The following is a 19,493-nucleotide window of genomic DNA, read 5'->3' on the forward strand; positions in this document are numbered from 1 at the left end:
TCTAGGTTCAGAGATCAGCCTTACTAGTTGCTAGCTGTGTGACTTAGGCTGGAAGTCACTTGGCCTCTCTGATCCTCAATTTCCTCACCTCTGAAATGGGATAATAAAAACAGTACCTCCCTCACAGGGTGGCTCTGAGGATCTCTTTCGATAACCTAAGTGAATAACCCAGCGTAGGATAGGTGTTTAATATCATGAGTGCCCATTCTCCTCCAAGCAGAAGGCTGGCTTCTCTGTACTGATTTCCCTGCCACTGAGGCTGCTGTAACAGGTGTCTCTTATCTTTCTGACCGAGGTGCCTGTTGGCCTCCCCCTGGTTGGCACTGATGTGCCGTGGCACCTGGAAACATGCTTATCTTTCCTCTGGTCTACCGCACTCTGCCAGCACAGCTCCAGCCAGAAGCCAAGGCCTTGACCCAGCCTGCTGAGGTGGAGGATGCCTGGCCCTGCCTGTGGACAAAGGTGTGGCCTCCAGGCACTGCAGCAGCAGAGGTCAGCCCAGGCTCTGAGGTTGCCAATGTCCACGGTCTTTCATGATTCTCAGGATTCTCACCATCCATGGGGCTGCAAGGATTCTCTCCTCCCTGTTTTGCAGTAGGATAAGAGAGTTATAGAGAGTTCAGGTTCTCCCAAGTTCACACAGCTAAGCAGTAGTGGAATACGAGATCTGGTAGCCAATATCTGTAAACTTCAAGGTTTCCTCCCAATGCAACTGGTCATCGACCCTGTCGTAAGCTCTACCTGCCTGTCCTGGGCCATCCGGCCCATCCCTGCCTGGGGCCTTCACAAGTGATTTTCAAATTCTTGTCTCCAAACTGGAACTATCCCCAGCTCTTCAGGCCTCTGTGGAGCTGACTGTGTGCATCTCCCCCGGAAATCCCAAACTGAATTCCCTGCTCCCCTGAACACCTGCTCCTTCCCATTTATTCCTGATCTCTATTAACGAAATCACGCTGTCACCAGAGTGACGAACTGGGCTGCATCCTAGCCTCCTCCCTCTTCCTCCACACCCACTCTCCATCTGCCTCCCAGCCCAGCCAATTCTTCCGCCCAAGTTTCTCTCCCATCTCTCCTCCTTGCATCCCTATAGGAAGCCTCCATCCCCTCTCTCCTGGATTATTCTCACTTTTAACATTTCTAAATGATCATACTGTTATTATTATTGGCCCTGTTGTCATCCACAGCTCCCCCATCCACAGCTTCATGAGTCAGAGTACTATATCTTCTTTATCCCCATTGGGTTGCCAGGACTTTTTATGGTGTCTAAAATGTAAATAGGAGCTCAAATTTTTGTGTGTGTGGAATAAAAAGAATAATTGATATGTATTAAGTTATGACTCTGAAACAGTCTTAAACCCTTTGCAACACATTTCCTCACTTAATCCTCATTGCAACACTGAGATGGAAATATTACAGTGCCTGTCTTACAGATGTGGATGCTGAGGTTCACAAGGTCATGTGGCTTGTTGCCCACCATGCAGGTGGGATTCTAGCTCAAAGCCTGGGCACCACATCCTTGGTGCAGAGCCTCCTCAGGGGGTTGTGCCCCTTGTTTGTACCCTCTGCACCAGCATTCCTGTGATTCCTGTGGCACAGGTACCTTTGGGCCACATGAGAGAATTTTTTCTAGGAGGTGCCCAAATAAATATTTTTAAATAACTAGATATTTACTTAATGCATATTAAGGGGGGGAAATGACTTAGCACAACATAATTGTGGTTTTCTGCAATTACTGCTTAAGATAAGTCTAAAATAATAGAAGTTATTTAAAGTTGATTTATGGGAAGATAAAAAGCAAATAAAGTGTCAGGTGGCATAAGGGAATAGCAGAAATTGGGGATGTCGAATGACTAAAGCTTGGGACTTTCCTGCAGACACGTGAGACCCAAATCCCAGTTAGTTCTCAGGGTCCCCCTAAAGTGGACTCAGAAATTCTGCCTGTAACACCCAGTGAACCATCTCATGCAGTTTCTTTTCTCCCGTTGCAGATAGATCGTCTTGAAGGGGAGACCCCATAGACAAGAGACAGGTGAAGAAGGAAGCCTTGGGGGTCCACCACCACACCCCCAGCCAGGAAGGCTTGCAGTTGGACCCCCTTCCAGCTCTGTGAATTGGCTGAGGAAGGAAGGGCAGCCAGGAGCCAGAGAAGGCCCCAGGAAGAGCAGAGACCAACAATCACGCAAGCGTCTCTGGCCCCAGCCCCAGTGCAGGCGCCAGCTTCTTTGTGTCCGTGAGGAGAGGCTGAACCATGCTGGGCCCCCACCTCCCATCCCTACCACCGGCACCCAGCAAAGGCACGTCTACACCCTGCACCTTTGGGATCCCTGATGGCAGCTACAGGTATCTGGCCTTGGAGGCCGAGGAGAGTGGCGGTGAGGAGGGCCTGCAGGGAGAGGCAGGGCTCACAGACTTGGAGGAAGACCGAGTGGCCAGCAGGAGTGGGGACAAGGCCTGCAGAGCCACCCAAGGGCCACCACAGCTTCCCAGAGCCCTGGGCACCCGGCCACCCAGTTGCTCCAGGGAGGCACGAGGGGTTTCCCAGCTTGACAACAGAGCCAATCAGGCTGGGGACACCATGAAGTTCCAGCAGGCGATGACAGCCAGCCTTAGCCCCAGCCTGGGGCCCAGGATTGCCCAGAAACCAGGTAAGCTCATGGCCCTTTTCCCCTGAACTGCCAGAGTCATGGTGGACCCCACAGGGGCTCAACATGTACACACACCTCTGGCCATATTTTCCCATGGTACACAAGAGTCCATCTGAGTCTCATGGGCCTGCACAGACTAACAGTCATGGAGACACAGGGGAGGCTGTGCCATCCATGTCATTCCAGCTGGACTACATCTAAGTGCACTCTTGGCTCTGCCAAAGATGGCACGTGAGAAGGCAGTGAGAGAAAGCCACGTTATCATGCTTGGTTAAAAAAAGCCCATCGCTCACTCCTGTCTGCCTGTTAATCTTTCCTGGTAACAAATGACCTTGGAGTGGGAACAACTGATGGGGTGGGACCATCTCGCTGAACGCACTGAGGGCAGCTAGCTGAGGGTGCTGGGGACGCAGTACTGGGCCACACAGATGTGGTCCCTGCCCTCATGGAGCTTTTGAAGTAGAGACTGAGCCTCTGATCTAAACAGACCTCCTGATTTTACAGGTGGGAAACTGAGGCCCAAAGTGAGGAAGAGACAGCTCCTGGTCAGCCTGTGGGTGGTTGAGGTGAGCCCATATTCCTCATCCGGGCCTCAGTTTTCCATCTGTTAGAGGTGACAGAGGTACGTCACCGGGACTGCAGTGAGGGCCCAATGACTGTGTGTAGGGGAGAGCTTGGTGAATGTGGCATGAAGGAAGGAAGGAAGGGTGATCAATTTCCTATGGTGGCAGGAGACAGCTGAGCAGGGCGGGACAGGGAAACCCACACTGAATCACCTCCACTGCCAGGCCCATGGAAACGCTGAAGTGGGTCCAGATGGGGAGGACGTGAGCCGGACCATGCTCACTCAGGCATGAGATGCTGCCAGCAAATCCCAGGGCACAGGGCATGTGGGGGACCCAGGCCTGGGAGGGCTCGTGCGTCAGGAAACTGAAGGAGCACTTCACTTCTGTGCAGGCGTTGCTGACATCCAACCTGGCATCTCACCAGCCTCCCGCCCACTCTCTTTTCTGAAATAATTCTCCCCAGGGTCTGACCAACCCCCACGGCCACTGTTTCCTATTCCCTTACAACAGGGAGCAGGGAGGAGGGGACGTGCAACCAAGGAGAAGACTTCAATGCACCTAGCTCAGGAAGGGCAGAGGGTCCCAGGAGGGTCCAGCAGCCTTGAGCTTGGAGACAGGCCTCCAGGTCCCCTAGAGCTGGGAGCCCCCAGGATCTGCTCCCTCCCCTCTCACAGGCCATGGCTAGGGTCAGGAGACATGGGTGGCAGTTCTGGATCCCCTCAAATCCTTTCCCAGTTTCTTCATCCATGAAAATAAGAACATGAGCTCTATCTACCTCACAGAACTATCATGAGGTTGCAGGCTAATTTAGATAAGCATGTAAGGGATGCTGATAGCAACTAAAACGATCATCAGCTCAACAACACAAGAGCTATTATTTGTTGAGTCCTACCCCAACCAGTAATGCTGAAGAAACTGAAGTTGAACGGTTTTATGAAGACTGACAAGATCTTTTAGAACTAACACCCCCAAAAGATGTCCTTTTCATTATAGGGGACTGGAATGCAAAAGTAGGAAGTCAAGAAACACCTGGAGTAACAGGCAAATTTGGCCTTGAAATACAGAATGAAGCAGGGCAAAGACTAAGAGAGTTTTGCCAAGAAAATGCACTGGTCATAGCAAACACCCTCTTCCAACAACACAAGAGAAGACTCTACGCATGGACATCACCAGATGGTCAGCACCAAAATCAGATTGATTATATTCTTTGCAGCCAAAGATGGAGAAGCTCTATACAGTCAACAAAAACAAGACCAGGAGCTGACTGTGGCTCAGATCATGAACTCCTTATTGCCAAATTCAGACTTAAATTGAAGAAAGTAGGGAAAACCACTAGACCATTCAGGTATGACCTAAATCAAATCCCTTATGATTATACAGTGGAAGTGAGAAATAGATTTAAGGGACTAGATCTGATAGACAGAGTGACTGATGAACTATGGACTGAGGTTCGTGACACTGTACAGGAGACAGGGATCAAGACCATCCCCATGGAAAAGAAATGCAAAAAAGCAAAATGGCTGTCTGGGGAGGCCTTACAAATAGCTGTGAAAAGAAGAGAGGTGAAAAGCAAAGGAGAAAAGGAAAGATATAAGCTTCTGAATGCAGAGTTCCAGAGAATAGCAAGAAGAGATAAGAAAGCCTTCTTCAGCAATCAATGCAAAGAAATAGAGGAAAAGAACAGAATGGGAAAGACTAGAGATCTCTTCAAGAAAATGAGAGATACCAAGGGAACATTTCATGCAAAGATGGGCTTGATAAAGGACACAAATGGTCTGGACCGAACAGAAGAAGAAGATATTAAGAAGAGGTGGCAAGAATACACAGAAGAACTGTACAAAAAAGATCTTCACGACCCAGATAATCATGATGATGTGATCACTCACCTAGAGCCAGACATCTTAGAATGTGAAGTCAAGTGGGCCTTAGAAAGTATCACTACGAACAAAGCTAGTGGAGGTGATGGAATTCCAGTTGAGCTGTTTCAAATCTTGAAAGATGATGCTGTGAAAGTGCTACACTCAATATGCCAGCAAATTTGGAAAACTCAGCAGTGGCCACAGGACTGGAAAAGGTCAGTTTTCATTCCAATTCCAAAGAAAGGCAATGCCAAAGAATGCTCAAACTACCACACAATTGCACTCATCTCACATGCTAGTAAAGTAATGCTCAAAATTCTCCAAGCCAGGCTTCAGCAATACGTGAACCGTGAACTCCCTGATGTTCAAGCTGGTTTTAGAAAAGGCAGAGGAACCAGAGATCAAATTGCCAACATCTGCTGGATCATCGAAAAAGCAAGAGAGTTCCAGAAGAACATCTATTTCTGCTTTATTGACTATGCCAAAGCCTTTGACTGTGTGGATCACAATAAACTGTGGAAAATTCTGAGAGATGGGAATACCAGACCACGTGATCTGCCTCTTGAGAAATCTGTATGCAGGTCAGGAAGCAACAGTTAGAAGTGGACATGGAACAACAGATTGGTTCCAAATAGGAAAAGGAGTACATCACAGCTGTATATTGTCACCCTGCTTATTTAATTTCTATGCAGAGTACATCATGAGAAACGCTGGGCTGGAAGAAACACAAGCTGGAATCAAGATTGCTGGGAGAAATATCAATAACCTCAGATATGCAGATGACACCACCCTTATGGCAGAAAGTGAAGAGGAGCTAAAAAGCCTCTTGATGAAAGTGAAAGAGGAGAGTGAAAAAGTTGGCTTAAAGCTCAACATTCAGAAAACGAAGGTCATGGCATCTGGTCCCATCACTTCATGGGAAATAGATGGGGAAACAGTGGAAACAGTGTCAGACTTTATTTTTGGGGCCTCCAAAATCACTGCAGATGGTGATTGCAGCCATGAAATTAAAAGACGCTTACTCCTTGGAAGAAGAGTTATGACCAACCTAGATAGCATATTGAAAAGCAGAGACATTACTTTGCCGACTAAGGTCCGTCTAGTCAAGGCTATGGTTTTTCCAGTGGTCATGTATGGATGTGAGAGTTGGACTGTGAAGAAGGCTGAGCGCCGAAGAATGGATGCGTTTGAACTGTGGTGTTGGAGAAGACTCTTGAGGGTCCCTTGGACTGCAAGGAGATCCAGCCAGTCCATTCTGAAGGAGATCAGCCCTAGGATTTCTTTGGAAGGAATGATGCTAAAGCTGAAGCTCCAGTACTTTGGCCACCTCATGCGAAGAGTTGACTCATTGGAAAAGACTCTGATGCTGGGAGAGATTGGGGGCAGGAGGAGAAGGGGACGACCCAGGATGAGATGGCTGGATGGCATCACGGACTCGATGGACGTGAGTCTGAGTGAAATCCGGGAGATGGTGATGGACAGAGAGGCCTGGCGTGCTGCGATTCATGGGGTCGCAAAGAGTCGGACACGACTGAGCGACTGAACTGAACTGAACTGATGTGCCAATTCCACTGTGCTAAGAGCTTCACACATATCATTTCATTTAATTATAAAACAATTCCCTAAGGGACATACTGTTACCATCTCCATTATACAGACGAGAAGACTGAGGCCCAGAGACTATAAGTAACTCGTCCAAGACTCCCAGCTAGCAAGCTCCAAGGCCATAATTCAGTCACAGTGTTTGCATGTGGGCTTTGCTCTTGGCTACCACTGTGTTCTGGATCTATATGGGAGAGTGCTGGGCAGAGAGTTGTCTGCTGACACCTTGGAGGGGAAGAGACCGTGTATGCAGAGACAACCATTAATGGGTTCTGTTAGCTTCTCACACGGAGCTGGTTCATTTCATAGTATCTCATTCTTGTTGATCTTACTCTGGCCTTTCAAGGTAGGTTTTATTATCCCCACTGTACAGGTGAGGTAATTGAGGCTCAGAGACTTAAGCCCAAGGTCCTAGTCAGCACTGGAGCTGAGACTGTGATCTTTTTCTTCTTGCTCACAGTCTGGTTCATTCTTCTCTTTAACATCTAGCCAGATGGTTATCTAGTTATGTCCTGAACATTTCCTAGGACAGAAGAGGCAGGAGTGACCTCAGGAGGATGGAGTGGGCAGGGAAGACTTCTCAGAAGTAGAGGCAGAGAGGAAGCTGGTCTTGCAAGAGAGCAGAAACCTGGGTGGTCTTGGGTCGGAGCCTACACTAGCCTTTCTGCTCCCTTGGGAAAGGGAGTGGCCACAGTCTCTTCTCTCTGCCTGGAGATCCAGAGGGAAGAGGCCTGTGGAGCTGCCAGGTTATTAGTGGGTTAGGGCTTCCTTTTAAAGCTTCCTCCCATTACCGCCAAAGGATTATAAGCATCTTCAGACAATTACATCCATCCTTCCACAATTATACCTGCCTCTCTTGAGTGTTCCCTGAAAGTTTTAAGCATGGGCCAAGGCATCTTCTGCATTGGGCATTCAGCACTTGGGGTAGGTGGGATCCAGTGCCATTTCTCTAAGGCCTGGGTACCGACTGAGCAGGGTCGAATGGGGTCCTTAGCAGGCTGGAGGGTCAGGGGATGCAAAGAGATGAAGTGGGCAGCAGACTGCAGCTCAACTTTCTTGCCATCAACTGCTGCCAACTTGAGAGAAGAAACGTGGGAAGGAAAGTTACCTAGGGCTCCTCATAAGTGCTAGTCAGTCTATAGCTCACCAGAGAGCCCCCGCTGTCCTTTCCACAGTCTCAGCTGATCATAACTGGCAGGGCTTGCTGAAATTATCCTATAGTTAATCTTGTGGGGATTCTAAAGTCCAGAGATGGCAAGTAGCTTGTCCAAGGTCACACAGTAAGCTGGTGGCAAAGCCAGGGCGGGAACACAGGGTTTCTACCTCCCAGCTCAGCTGCCAGGCCCTGGGCTTAATGCTTTGTGTGGGCTATTTCGTCTCATCCTCTAAACAACCCTAAGAAGTGCACACTTTTCTTAACTGTTTCACAGATGAGGAAACTAAGGCATATCAAGTTTAAGTGACAAGTCAAAGTCTTAGGCTGGTGGGCGGAGGAGCTGACATTTGAACCCTGGGAGGTCTGGCCCATGCTTTCAGCCACCCTCTGTGCTGCGTTGTCTCCATGGAGACAAGGCAGCAGGCTGTGTTTTCCACCCACGGGGCTGGGGAAGGTTGGGCTCTGAGGGATGGTGGGGGATTCTGCCAACCCATATCCTCTCCTCCCAGGGAGACCAGGGATCCACTGCCAGTCCAGCGCCTTCTCTGCCCAGGGCTTTGGGAGACCCACCTTCCCTCCTCTCCAGGCCATTGTTTTTGGGGGCCTGGGGTATCGGGAGGATTTGGAGACCCTTCCAACTCTACTGGACATAGCTCCGAGCCTCTGGGGTGGAGATGGGGGTATGGATCTGGGTTGTCAGGGTAGCCCTGCCCCTGGCCACATCTATCCCGTTGAGGTAGAGGAGTCAGTGTCCATGATGAGAGCTGACAGTGGTCACTGGGCCAGGGACAAGGCCCCTGCTCCTCAGGCCCATGGAAGAGAGGCCAGAGGCAAGGTCCCACCTACTCCCCTTCCCTCCCTTCACCAAGGTGACCATAATAGGGGGTGATGGTATCGAGGCAGGGCTCACAGGTTCACATATACTTCACGCATGTACCCACACATACACGCTCACACCCACACATACACGCTCACACCCCCTGCAAGCATAGGTACAAGCAAATGATGTCTACACACCATGAAAGTGAAAGTGAAGTCGCTCAGTCGTGTCTGACTCTTTGCGACCCCATGGACTGTAGCCTACCAGGCTCCTCTGTCCATGGGATTTTCCAGGCAATAGTGCTGGAGTGGATTGCCATTTCCTTCTCCAGGGGATCTTCCTGACCCAGGGATCAAACCCAGGTCTCCCACATTGTAGACAGACGCTTTATCGTCTGAGCCACACCATGTTCTTACGCAAATACTCATGGGTATATATTCACATCTGCACACATGTGCATACACATACGTGCTCTCAGACACCAATACACCCGTGCATAGGGTAGGCATTGGCCACATACCCTCCCACAGACCTCTGCCTCACTCATGCAGGTCTAACTTTCACATGTGGGCACATCCATCAAATTTGTATACATAGCAGTCCCATCAGTAAACATACAACCACACACATTCCTTCCCTTAGATAGAGGTTAAAAGCATGTTCTTCTCTCCATTTTCCTGTGCTCACACACCTACACTGTGCAATCTCTCTTGCAGGCACACACGTTTTTTCTGCAGGCATATCCACTCTGCACACCCACTGTCACACGCCCACATACAGACCGAACCGATTTCTGTCCTTCCTTTTCTCCATCTTTTTCACTTTCATACCCACCCACGCAGTAATCCTAGCCTCCCTCCCTCTCTCTCTCTGTCTCCCACACAGTTTGTTTCCTGCTTTCTCACAGGCTGGGCTATAACGTATGCACTCACAGAGCAGGCAATATGCTGCCTGATGCCAATCCCCCAACCCCTTCAGGGCCCGCTCCCCCACCATGCCAACTGGGGCAGCCCTGGCACAAGAGCAGCCACTGGGTCAGAGGAACTCTCTGTGGCCAAGAAGCCAGGCAGAGGATCAGGAGAAGATGGGGAGGGCTTGTCCTGTCTGTGAACTGACCCCATGCACTCCAAGTCCATCTGCGGAGGAAAGGGGACATCTCAAACCAGGCCACTTGCGGCTCTGCCTTTCACAGAACCTCAGGTGGGTGGGCCTACGTCAGCACATTTCCAACTTCCTCTAGCAGAACTCGAAACACAGAACCCTGATAGAAAAACCATGCAAGTGGAATCATCCTGGTTAGGGGGGTGGGGCACTTGGAACCCAGGGAAACTTTGGTGAAAACCCAGGACAGCATTTTTCCAAGTGTGGTTTTGTTTCAGAATTGCTGGGGGAATGAAGAGTGCTTATTATTCCAAGCCCACTGCCAGCCTTTCCACCACTGGGAGGAGGCACCTGATGGTGGAAATCTCAACTTTCCACAGCGTCCCTGTTTGATTCTGATGCACAACGCCCCCTGCCATGGGCCTCTGAGCATCACTGCCTCTGTTGTTGCTGGCCCGCCAGTTAAGTCAGGGGATGGCCCCAGACAGCCTGGGAGGTGACAGTCTTCCTCAACCCCCCTTTGCCTAAGTCCTTGCGCAGTCCTGAACGGTTATTCCAGTTACCGCTGCTGAGGAGCGAGGGGATGGGCCTGAGAGGGTAGGCATCTGAGTCTGAAAGGAAACGGGCTGGTGAGACTGGAGGTGCTGTCAGTTATGGGGGACAGGATCACAAAGGCAGATTTAAAATGGAGTTAATGGGAAGGACAGAGGAAAGTGGGTGGGGGTGAATAGATGCGAGAGACAAGAAGAAACTGAGCGAGATAGCGGCAGAATTTAGGGACCGACCAAGAGAGGGAGAAGTTGAGGAAACAGAGAGACACTCAAGCAGCAGAGAGTGAGGCCAGGGAGAGGAAAGAGGGGAGGAGACCCACGGGGAGGCTGCAGGCTGGGCCCCAGGGGGAGGGAATCGCACCTCCGAGGGCTGGGCGGGGCGCGCGGGGCGGCGCTAGGGCCCCGGGGAGCGGGCGGCTGGAGCTCGGCTCGCCAGCCCGCCCAGCCCTCCCGGCTCCGGGTCCCCGCAGCCCGCTAGGCGGTGGTGGAGGGGGCCGTGGCGGAGGCTCCGAGGGGCCAACCGGCGTGGGGTGGGGGCGGCGGCGGGGGGTCTCGCTCAGGGTGGGGCGCGCTGATGGACGCGGCCAGGTGCGCGGAGGTGGCGGCGCTGGTGAGATCTGGGACGAGGCGCCGAGGCTGGAGGTGAGTGAGGGGTGCCGGCCGGGCAGGGGTGCCGGCGCCCAGCAAGCCTCTCCCCTTCCCACCTGTGTCGGTCCGGGCGCCGCCCAGGTGGAGGTGCAATCTGGGCTCCAGTCCCCACAGGCAGGGTGACCTTGGCCAAGTGGCTGCTACATGCTGGGCCTCAGTTTCCCCACCTGTACAGTGGGGAGGCAGAGGAGGGGGGCTGGGGAAATCTCGAAGCCTCGAAGCAGCTCAGCGGTGGAGGAGGGGGTTGCGGGGGAACACCCCCGACGCCGGGCACCTACTCCCCGAGGCTGCGTGGGAGATCCAGCCCTTGAGCCCCAATCCGCCAGCAGATCACGGCTGGAACAGCCCCGGGCTCGCAGGTGGGCGACAGCCGGAGGTGTGCGCACCCATACCAGTTCTGGGGAAGGGGGGAACGGCTGGACTCGCGAAAGCTGAAAGCGGCGGGTTGGGTTGGGCTCCTTGCTGGGTTGACCAACATGGGCGCCTGTGGGGCAGAGGGAACGGCGTGTGCTGGGCCCGCGCCCCCCCTCTTCCCGCGGGCGGGGCGCCCACCGCGCTGTGCTGGCTAGGCACGCAGGATCTGGGCCCCGCAAACCGCGCGGGGGGGCGGAGGGGCGGGTGACCTGCGCAAGCCCTACCTGGGGAAATTGAGGCCTCTCCTGAGTGCCTACGGGGGCGAGGTGGAACTGCCCTCCAGGCTCTACATCACATTCTCACAATTCGCCCTGTGTGCCAAGGTGATTGCCGAGGCCGGACAGCTGAAGGGTGGGGCTCCTATCTAACTTAACCACTGCACCGCCGCCTCAGCGGGCTCCGGGCTCCGTCCAGAGCCCTGACAGGACCTTTCTGAGAACTCAGAGGAGAACTTCTCCCTCCCTCCCCACCTCCACTCCAGGTTATAAGCTAATTCTGGACGGGGAAAGGACTTCCTGTGTTCCGTGGGTCTGGGTTGTTCACAAAGGACAAGAGCCAGCGGGGAAGCATCATGCAAACCGGTCCCCACCCTACCCCGAGTGGCAGGTGGCACAGGAATCCAGCATTTTGCTCTCTGATCTTGGGGCAAGCACCCTGCCCTCTCTGACTTCCAGAGAGAGGGTGGGCGGGTGGCCTCTGAGGGGCTACCTGCATTGAAGACAGCAGCCACTGGTAGACGCTTTAGCGGCAGTCAGAGATTACCCCACACTTGCCATGGTGCAAGGATTAGGATGAGATAGGATGCTGCTCAGAGGGACTAGAGTAGGCTAGGTAAGGGATTGGAAGCCTTGCAGGCGCCAGCCTGCCTGTCCCCAACCCCAGGCCTGGGCCCCATCCTGTCTTGGGGAACAGCACCACAGACAGCCTGATGCCCTCTTCCTCCTCCCAGACCTGTTGTGTTATGTCAGACAGTGGGGCGGCACCTTGAGGGAGATGGAAACACTGTGTCTGCGTGGGCGGGGAATCCCTGCCTCTGTCTCCCGGTGGGATCTTGCACTGGTTCCTCCTCTCTTCCTTATCTGTACAATGAGGGCAATGGACTCAGATCACCCTAGGTATTCAGAGAACTTCCCAAAAGCGAATTGTTTGCTGCTCTGCCAACCTTGGCTCCCAATCGCCACTTTGCAGGCTGGCCCTTGGGACCACCCCCCTTCTCTCCAGTCTAGTACCGAAATGAAACTGTGGTTGAAATCAGGATTTACATGGTTAAAATAAGGCCTTTAACTCCTTCCTTCCCTTGTTATCTGTTACTTTTCCCCTAAGGTGAGGAAAAAAAAAAAAAAACACTAAATAAATAAAGACAAAAAACCCTGCGGCATTTCTAGCCTGGCCTAATCCCAACTAATCCCTAGCCTCTTCAGTCAGCATTTTATCTAATCTCTCCATTTTAGAGCTGGGGAGACTGAGACCAGGGAGCGGAAGAGATTGGCTCGGGAGGTTCTGTGAGGAGAAGGCAACAGAGCCCCCTTTCCTTGGGACAGAGCAGCTCCTTGACAAGCAGGAGGGCCAGTGTGGCCAAGGAGCCTCTGGAGAGATGGGAGAAGTGCACGAAGAGCCCCCTCCACGTCTCCTCTCCAGCCCTAGTCATGCCTCATCTCCCTGGGTGACACTCGTTTCCCTGAGCCCACCCCACATCCCTGGGCACTGGGCTGGGCAGGGGTCAGCCCACTTTCTCCACCTGCCAGGACAGCCATGAGCCAGGCTGAACACACCTCCCGGCCTAGGGGCCTGGCCTGGGAGGCACCTTCTCCTTCAGGGCAGCTCCCAGACTCCCAGACATGAGCTCATCGGAGCTGCTGGTGCCAGGAAGGGAGGGACTGAGGGGGAAGCAGGCCACACTGCCCAGACTGGGACACTGAAGGCCCCTGGGGCAGTGGAGAGGCACAGCGGTCCAGGCCTGGCAGGCTCTGGCCCCACTGTAGTGTGAAGGCAAGGAAAAGACAGGTCAGCAGAGGGTTAGCTGGGGTGGGGATGGGGGCGGGCTTCGTGCTGCGGGGCCCCCAGTGCAGAGGTGCAGGCGCTAGGCTGACCTCTGCCACTTGCCTGCCACATGACCTTGGGTGAATCCCTGTACGGACCTCAGGGTCCCTGTCTAATTAGGGGGTGCAGGGTCCTTAGGCACTGGGGTTACAATAGTGATGATAGACAAGTCCCTGCCCTCAAATTGCATTTTAACTGGAGAGAGAGAGAAGAAAAAGGAAAGCAAAGAAATCAGCAGGACAGTTTTAGATAGATAAAAGTCGTATGAAAAACAACAAAAAGCCATATTGCAAATTTGGCGAGCACTTAGAGGGGCTTCTTCGTGCTGGTGGGTAGGGAAGGCCTCTCACCAGAGGGGACACCTGAGCGGAAACCTGAATCGTATTTGAAGGTGTGGTCATGGCAGGCTTTGTGGAGTTGGCTTGTCCAGAACTTGGGTCTAGAAGAATGGTGAGAATTTGGTTGGGAGGAAAGATGTTTCAGAGAATGGTAAATACTCTAAACGAAGAGCTGGGGGTGCAGAGTTGGGTGGGCATGGGCTGTGGGTTATGAAAATGCCTTCATCCCTCAGTGCTTCAGGCTGTGAACCCAAAGGAACCCAGGCCCGTGAGGGTCATGGGGTGGCTGGGCTCTGCTGAGTTAGGCCTGTGAGTGTGAGCTCAGAGTCTTTTGTGAACTGTCACTGGACACTGTGGCTCAATTGCTACCCAGTGCGGCCAGAGGAGGAGTCAGCATAGGGACAGCCTCCAAGCCCTGTAACTCCAGAGGTGCACAAAATCCCTCTCTCCGGAATGAAATCTTCACCAACTGGCTGCTGCCTGAAATTCCACCATCCTAGCTTCATCTTTTCCACTCAGTGAGGCAGTGTAGTATAGGGGTGTGTTGACCCGACCCTACCCTACCCAGCCCTCTAGGGCTGCTGCAGGTGAAGCAAAATTCTGTCTACTCCTGTGCTAGCCACTTTCTGCATGCCTGATATACAGACCCTGGGGCTGGACCCCTGGACTCTCTCTGGCTTTCTGGGAGATCTTGAGCATGTTATATAACCTCTCTCGGCTTATGTTTCCTTGTCTATTACCACAGAAACAATAGCAGACCCTATCCTGTACTGTTGTTCTAAAAATGTAATGCGAAGATGCAAATAACTATTACCTCTTAAATAGTATTACCGTGTTTTGATCTCTGTTAAAATAGCAAGCCCTGGAGAAGACGGACACTCGCTCAAGACTCGTATCTCAGTGTATGTTACTTTTTGACGTTTAGCCAGGAACAGGTTTTGATAGTGGGAGGATGGGCACAGTATAGTGGATAGGGCCTGGATTGAGCTTCAGGAATAGATACTTGAACCCCCTGCCTCAGCTAACAGGCTGGTGATCTTGGACAAATCATTTGCTCCCTCGGGGGCTCAGGCTTCGGTTCTGAGCTACTATGGAATGGACGAGGAAGGATGGAAGGGGATTGTGAGTGGGAAAGAGCTCGACAGACACGAAAACCACTGGGCTGGCAGGAGGGGCAGCCCCCAGGGTGGGGGAGGAGGGGACAGGTTAGATGCACCCCAGAGATAGGAGAGGGGGCTGACGTGAGACTGAATTACGTGAGACTGCATGTAATCCTCTGGAATAAAATCTCTTGGAGACTAAGTGTTTGACAGATAAAAGCCAAAGTTCTTGGGAAATAGTTATCTTTTAGGGTTACTGTGTGCCAGAGTTTTTTAAATTCTTTACATGTCAGCAACTCTATGAAGTAAGTACTAGTATAAGTACTATTATTATCAACAGTTTACAGATGTGAAACAGAGGCACAGAGAGGTTAAGTGAGCTTCCCAAGGTCACACAGCTGGTGACCGGCCACGTTCAAACCCAGGCCTTTGGCCCCAAAGCCTGTGTGTTTAACTCCTGTACAGCATGCTCTCTCCTGCCTTATGGAGTGCCAGAGGCTCAGAGGGGCCAAGCTACGTGCTTGAGAACATACCTCATTCCCCTCTGACCCTCATCATCCCTGCCCCCTAGGTGCTGGAAGGAGGAGCCTCCCTGGGTCTGGGGTTCTGAGGTGCACCCTTGAGCCAACTCAGCCTCTTGTCTTCCCCACTCTCCCTCCTCTGGGAGCAGGTTGAGGAGGATCGAGGGCACTGGGAGTGCTGTGGACACGGGAGGCTCTGCCAGGGCCTGATGAGCAGGTGTCCTTAGTGTCGGTCGTGACACCTGAGTGGATCCCAAAGCTGGAGCCCCCCACGGAGTCTGGCATGACTCCATCACTGGATGGATGGCAGAAACTGAGGTCGGAGAGTCCAGGGACAGGCCCCAGGCCCGAGTCTCCTCTCATGCTTTCCAGGCTGCTCAGGACTCGTGGGCTTCATGAGGATGTGAGACTTGGGGATCCTCCCACCGATGGCCAAGGTGGCCCCTGGTCTCAGCCAGGATGTGCTTCCTGACATGGCGCCTTTGAGGAAGGCACATGAAGTTGGGGGAGGGGGAGGGTGCTGATTAAAAAATAGACTGTCACGCGCATGAGGAACAGGCCTGCCACCGCCCAGCTCTCGCCAGTTGGCTCCCAACACCCAGCTGCCAGGCCCCACTCAGGGCTCCTCCAGGAGGCCCCGCCTACCCCAGCACTGGCTCTAGGCCTGAGGCTGGATGCTCCCAGCCGCCTCGCCTCTCCTCCTCCACCTCCAGGTGGATGGTGCCCTCACTGGGCCTGGGTGGGCCTGTTGGCTTTAAGCTGTGCAGGGGGTAGGGGGTGGGAGTCTGGCATCCCCACACACTGGCTGTGTGGCCTTGAATGCGGCCCTTTGCCACTCTGGCCTCAAACACGGAGGAGCAGTGTTACCAGCTAAAGCTCTTTCCTGCTTCCAGAGCCTTTTCTCAGATTCCCCTGCTCGTTTAGGCCTGACCACCAGCGCTCCTCGTTTAGAGAGGTGATGTGCCCTGTGAAGCCCACTCAGCTGGAGTGTAGCAGGGCAGAGGGTTAGAACCACATCATCTTCCAATCCTAGTTCCTTACAGCTTCTCCAGGGTAAGAAAAGGCGTTGAGAGCCACGGAGGTAGCTGTGAGCGCAGTTTTTATTCATTTATTCCCTCATTCAGTCAGCAAATGTTTATTCAGCCCAACTATGGCCTAGGCCATAAGACTGGAAAAGGTCGATTTTCATTCCAACCTCAAAAAGGCAATGCCAAAGAATATTCAAACCACTGTACAATTGCACTCATTTCACATGCTAGCAAGGTAATGCTCAAAATCCCTCAAGCTAGGCTTCAGCAGTACGTGAACCAAGAACTTCCAGATATACAAGCTGGATTTAGAAGAGGCAGAAGAACTAGAGACCAAATTGCCAGCATCCACTGGATCATAGAAAAAGCAAATAGAAAAAGTAATTCCAAAAAATATACCTACTTCTGTTTCATTGACTATGGTAAAGCCTTTGACTGTGTGGATCACAACAAACTGTGGAAAATTCTTAAAGAGATGGGAATGGCAGACCACCTTACCTACCTCCTGAGAAACCTGTGTGTGGGTCAAAAACAACAGATAGAACCAGACGTGGAACAATGGACTGGCTTAAAATTGGGAAAGGAGCACGTCAAGACAGTATGTTGTCACCCTGTTTATTTAACTTATATGCAGAGTACATCATGCAAAATGTTGGACTGGATGAAGCGCAAGCTGGAATCAAGATTTCTGGAAGAAATATTAATTACTTCAGATATGCAGATGATACCACTCTAATAGCAGAAAACAAAGAGAAATTAAAGAGACTCTTCATGAGGGTGAAAGAGGAGAGTGAAAAAGCTGGTTTAAAACTCAACATTCAAAAGCTCATATCATGGTATCTGGTCCCATCACTGCATGGCAAATAGATGGAGGGAAAGAGGAAACAGTGACAGATTTTATCTTCTTGGGCTCCAAAATCACTGTAGACGGTGACTGCAGCCATGAAATTAAGAGACATTTGCTCCTTGGAAGAAAAGCTATGACCAACCTAGACAGCATGTTAAAAAGCAGAGACATCACTTTGCCAACCAAAGTCCGCATAATCAAAACTATGGTTTTCTCAGTAGTCACATACAGATGCGAGAGTTGTACATAAAGAAGGCTGAGCACTGAAGAACTGATGCTTTCAAACTGTGGTGCTGAACCAGTTAATCCTAAAGGAAATCAACCCTGAATATTTACTTGTAGGACTGATGCGGAAGCTCCAATACTTCGGCCACCTGATGCAATGAGCCGACTCACTGGAAAAGACCCTGATGCTGGGAAGGATTGAGGGCAGGAGGAGAAGTGGGTAACGGAGGATGAGTTGGTTGGATGGCATCACCAACTCCATGGACATGAGTTTGAGCAAACTCTGGGCGATAGGTCAGGGAAGGTCAAGGAAGCCTGGCGTGCTGCAGTCCATGGGGTCACAAAGAGTGGAACACGACTTAGTGACTAAATAACAAAAAATGGCCTAGGCATGGGGGCAGGGATACAGAAGAGAAATGATTGTCTAGGCCCCTGCCCTGAAGGGGCTCCTGACCATGGGGCAGGACAGACTGACATTAAAACAAATACTGATGGAATTACAAATCTCATGAGAATTTGGAGGAGAGGTAGAAGGTGCTGTGGGAGGAATGTGACCTCCCAGGGCAGGTGCGTCCTCCCTGAGACCTGTCAACAGACCTCAAGGAGAGGTATAACCAGAAAAGGACAACTGAGGGGCATTGGGAGAAAGGGTTCTAGGGAGGAGTGGCAGCTAGTGTGAAGGCCCCGAGGTGCAAAGTGCTCGAAGGAAGGCCAGCATGGCTGGAGTGTAGGGAGGGCAGACACCATGAGAGGAGCTGCAGTGCAGCCTGGAGGGGCAGTGAGGCTCGTCTTGCGGGGCCTGGAGCCTGCAAAGGGGCTTCAGGCCGAGCCTAGAAGGGAGGAGCTGTTCCTAGTGCTGGTCTTAGAGGCTGGTCTTGCCTCCTTTCTTTTCTGTTTTCCCTCCCATTCCCATCCTGACTGCGCAGCAGACCCCACCCCACCCCCCACCCCCCACCCCCACGCCCCCGCCCCCTACGCTCCCCCAACCACTTCACAGGATGACAATGCAGAGTGCTCACACCTGACCTTCCTCTGCCTGGATCTTGTTTGCATTCTAATAGCCTGCAGTTTCATCCTGCCTCCCAGGAGGGTTCCAGTCCCTGAGGCCTTGAATGCAAGCTGATGAGGGCCAGATCTTGGGCTGGAGGCTACTGTCTTTCTAGCTGAATGCCTCTGTTCAGGTGGGAGCCTGTGGACCAGGAGGTTCAGCTTTTGGCTGAATGAAGGCCTGCCCCTGGACCGAAGCCCACTGCCTGAAACTGTGGCCTGTCCCCCATTCCACTCCAGGCATGTCCATTCAACCCCAAAGCCCCACTAAGCCCCAGCCCTAGGAGGAGTTAGGAGGCCTGCATTGTGAGCTGAGCTCTGCTGTACGCTTTCGGGCATATCTGTGTTCATTTCTGGACCTTGGTTTCTCCATACATTTTATAGGGAAATACTTGAACTTTCCTGCACTCATTGTGTGGCCATCATGGATGCAATATCAGCATCACCCAGAAGCTTCTTAGAGATGCAGACTCTGAGGCCGCACTCCAGACCTCATGAATTAGAATCTGCAATTTAACCACATCCCTGAGTAATTACTATGCACATTAAAGCATGAGAATCACTGTTCTAAGTCAGTCATTTTTAAACTTAAAAAATGTTTTAATTAAAAGCTATAGGATCTTCCTCCCTCTCCAAAGTCTGATAGATGAAATACATAAGAGGGGAACCACCCACTCTGTACTTATTCATCACATGAATGAGGGGGGGATCGTGCGGGGCTAGGCCTGGGGCACGGGCTTTATTGAGACGGCATCAGAAGGGAGGAGGAAGAGAGGCAATTCTGGTGGCAGAGGGTGGGTGGTGCCTGACTGCCCAGGCCACTCATGACCAGGTGCCCCTAGGAGCTCTTTCAGCTCTGACCTCCAGGGTCTTCAGACTTATTGGTTTGGATAAGTGGGCTTGAAGAAAGGACGCTTGACAGTCCACAGTCTAGCAATGCCTTCTCCGCTTGTCCCCATCTTGGTGTCCTACTCTGTTCCCTGAG

The 19,493-nt window shown here is 52.1% G+C and overlaps 1 protein-coding gene across 1 annotated transcript in view; it reads left to right on the top strand.

Moving 5' to 3' along the window:
- Positions 1 to 2,248: 2,248 nt before the first annotated feature.
- The window catches only part of SYNPO (synaptopodin), a 40,004-nt gene continuing 22,759 nt past the window's right edge, over positions 2,249 to 19,493 (top strand). The window contains exon 1 of the mRNA XM_068979563.1: positions 2,249 to 2,645. Coding sequence (XP_068835664.1) covers positions 2,249 to 2,645 — 397 coding nt within the window. The remainder of the gene's footprint in view (positions 2,646 to 19,493) is intronic.

Source organism: Capricornis sumatraensis, chromosome 9 (genome assembly GCF_032405125.1).
Source record: "Capricornis sumatraensis isolate serow.1 chromosome 9, serow.2, whole genome shotgun sequence".
In the NCBI taxonomy this organism is placed as follows: Eukaryota; Metazoa; Chordata; class Mammalia; order Artiodactyla; family Bovidae; genus Capricornis; species Capricornis sumatraensis.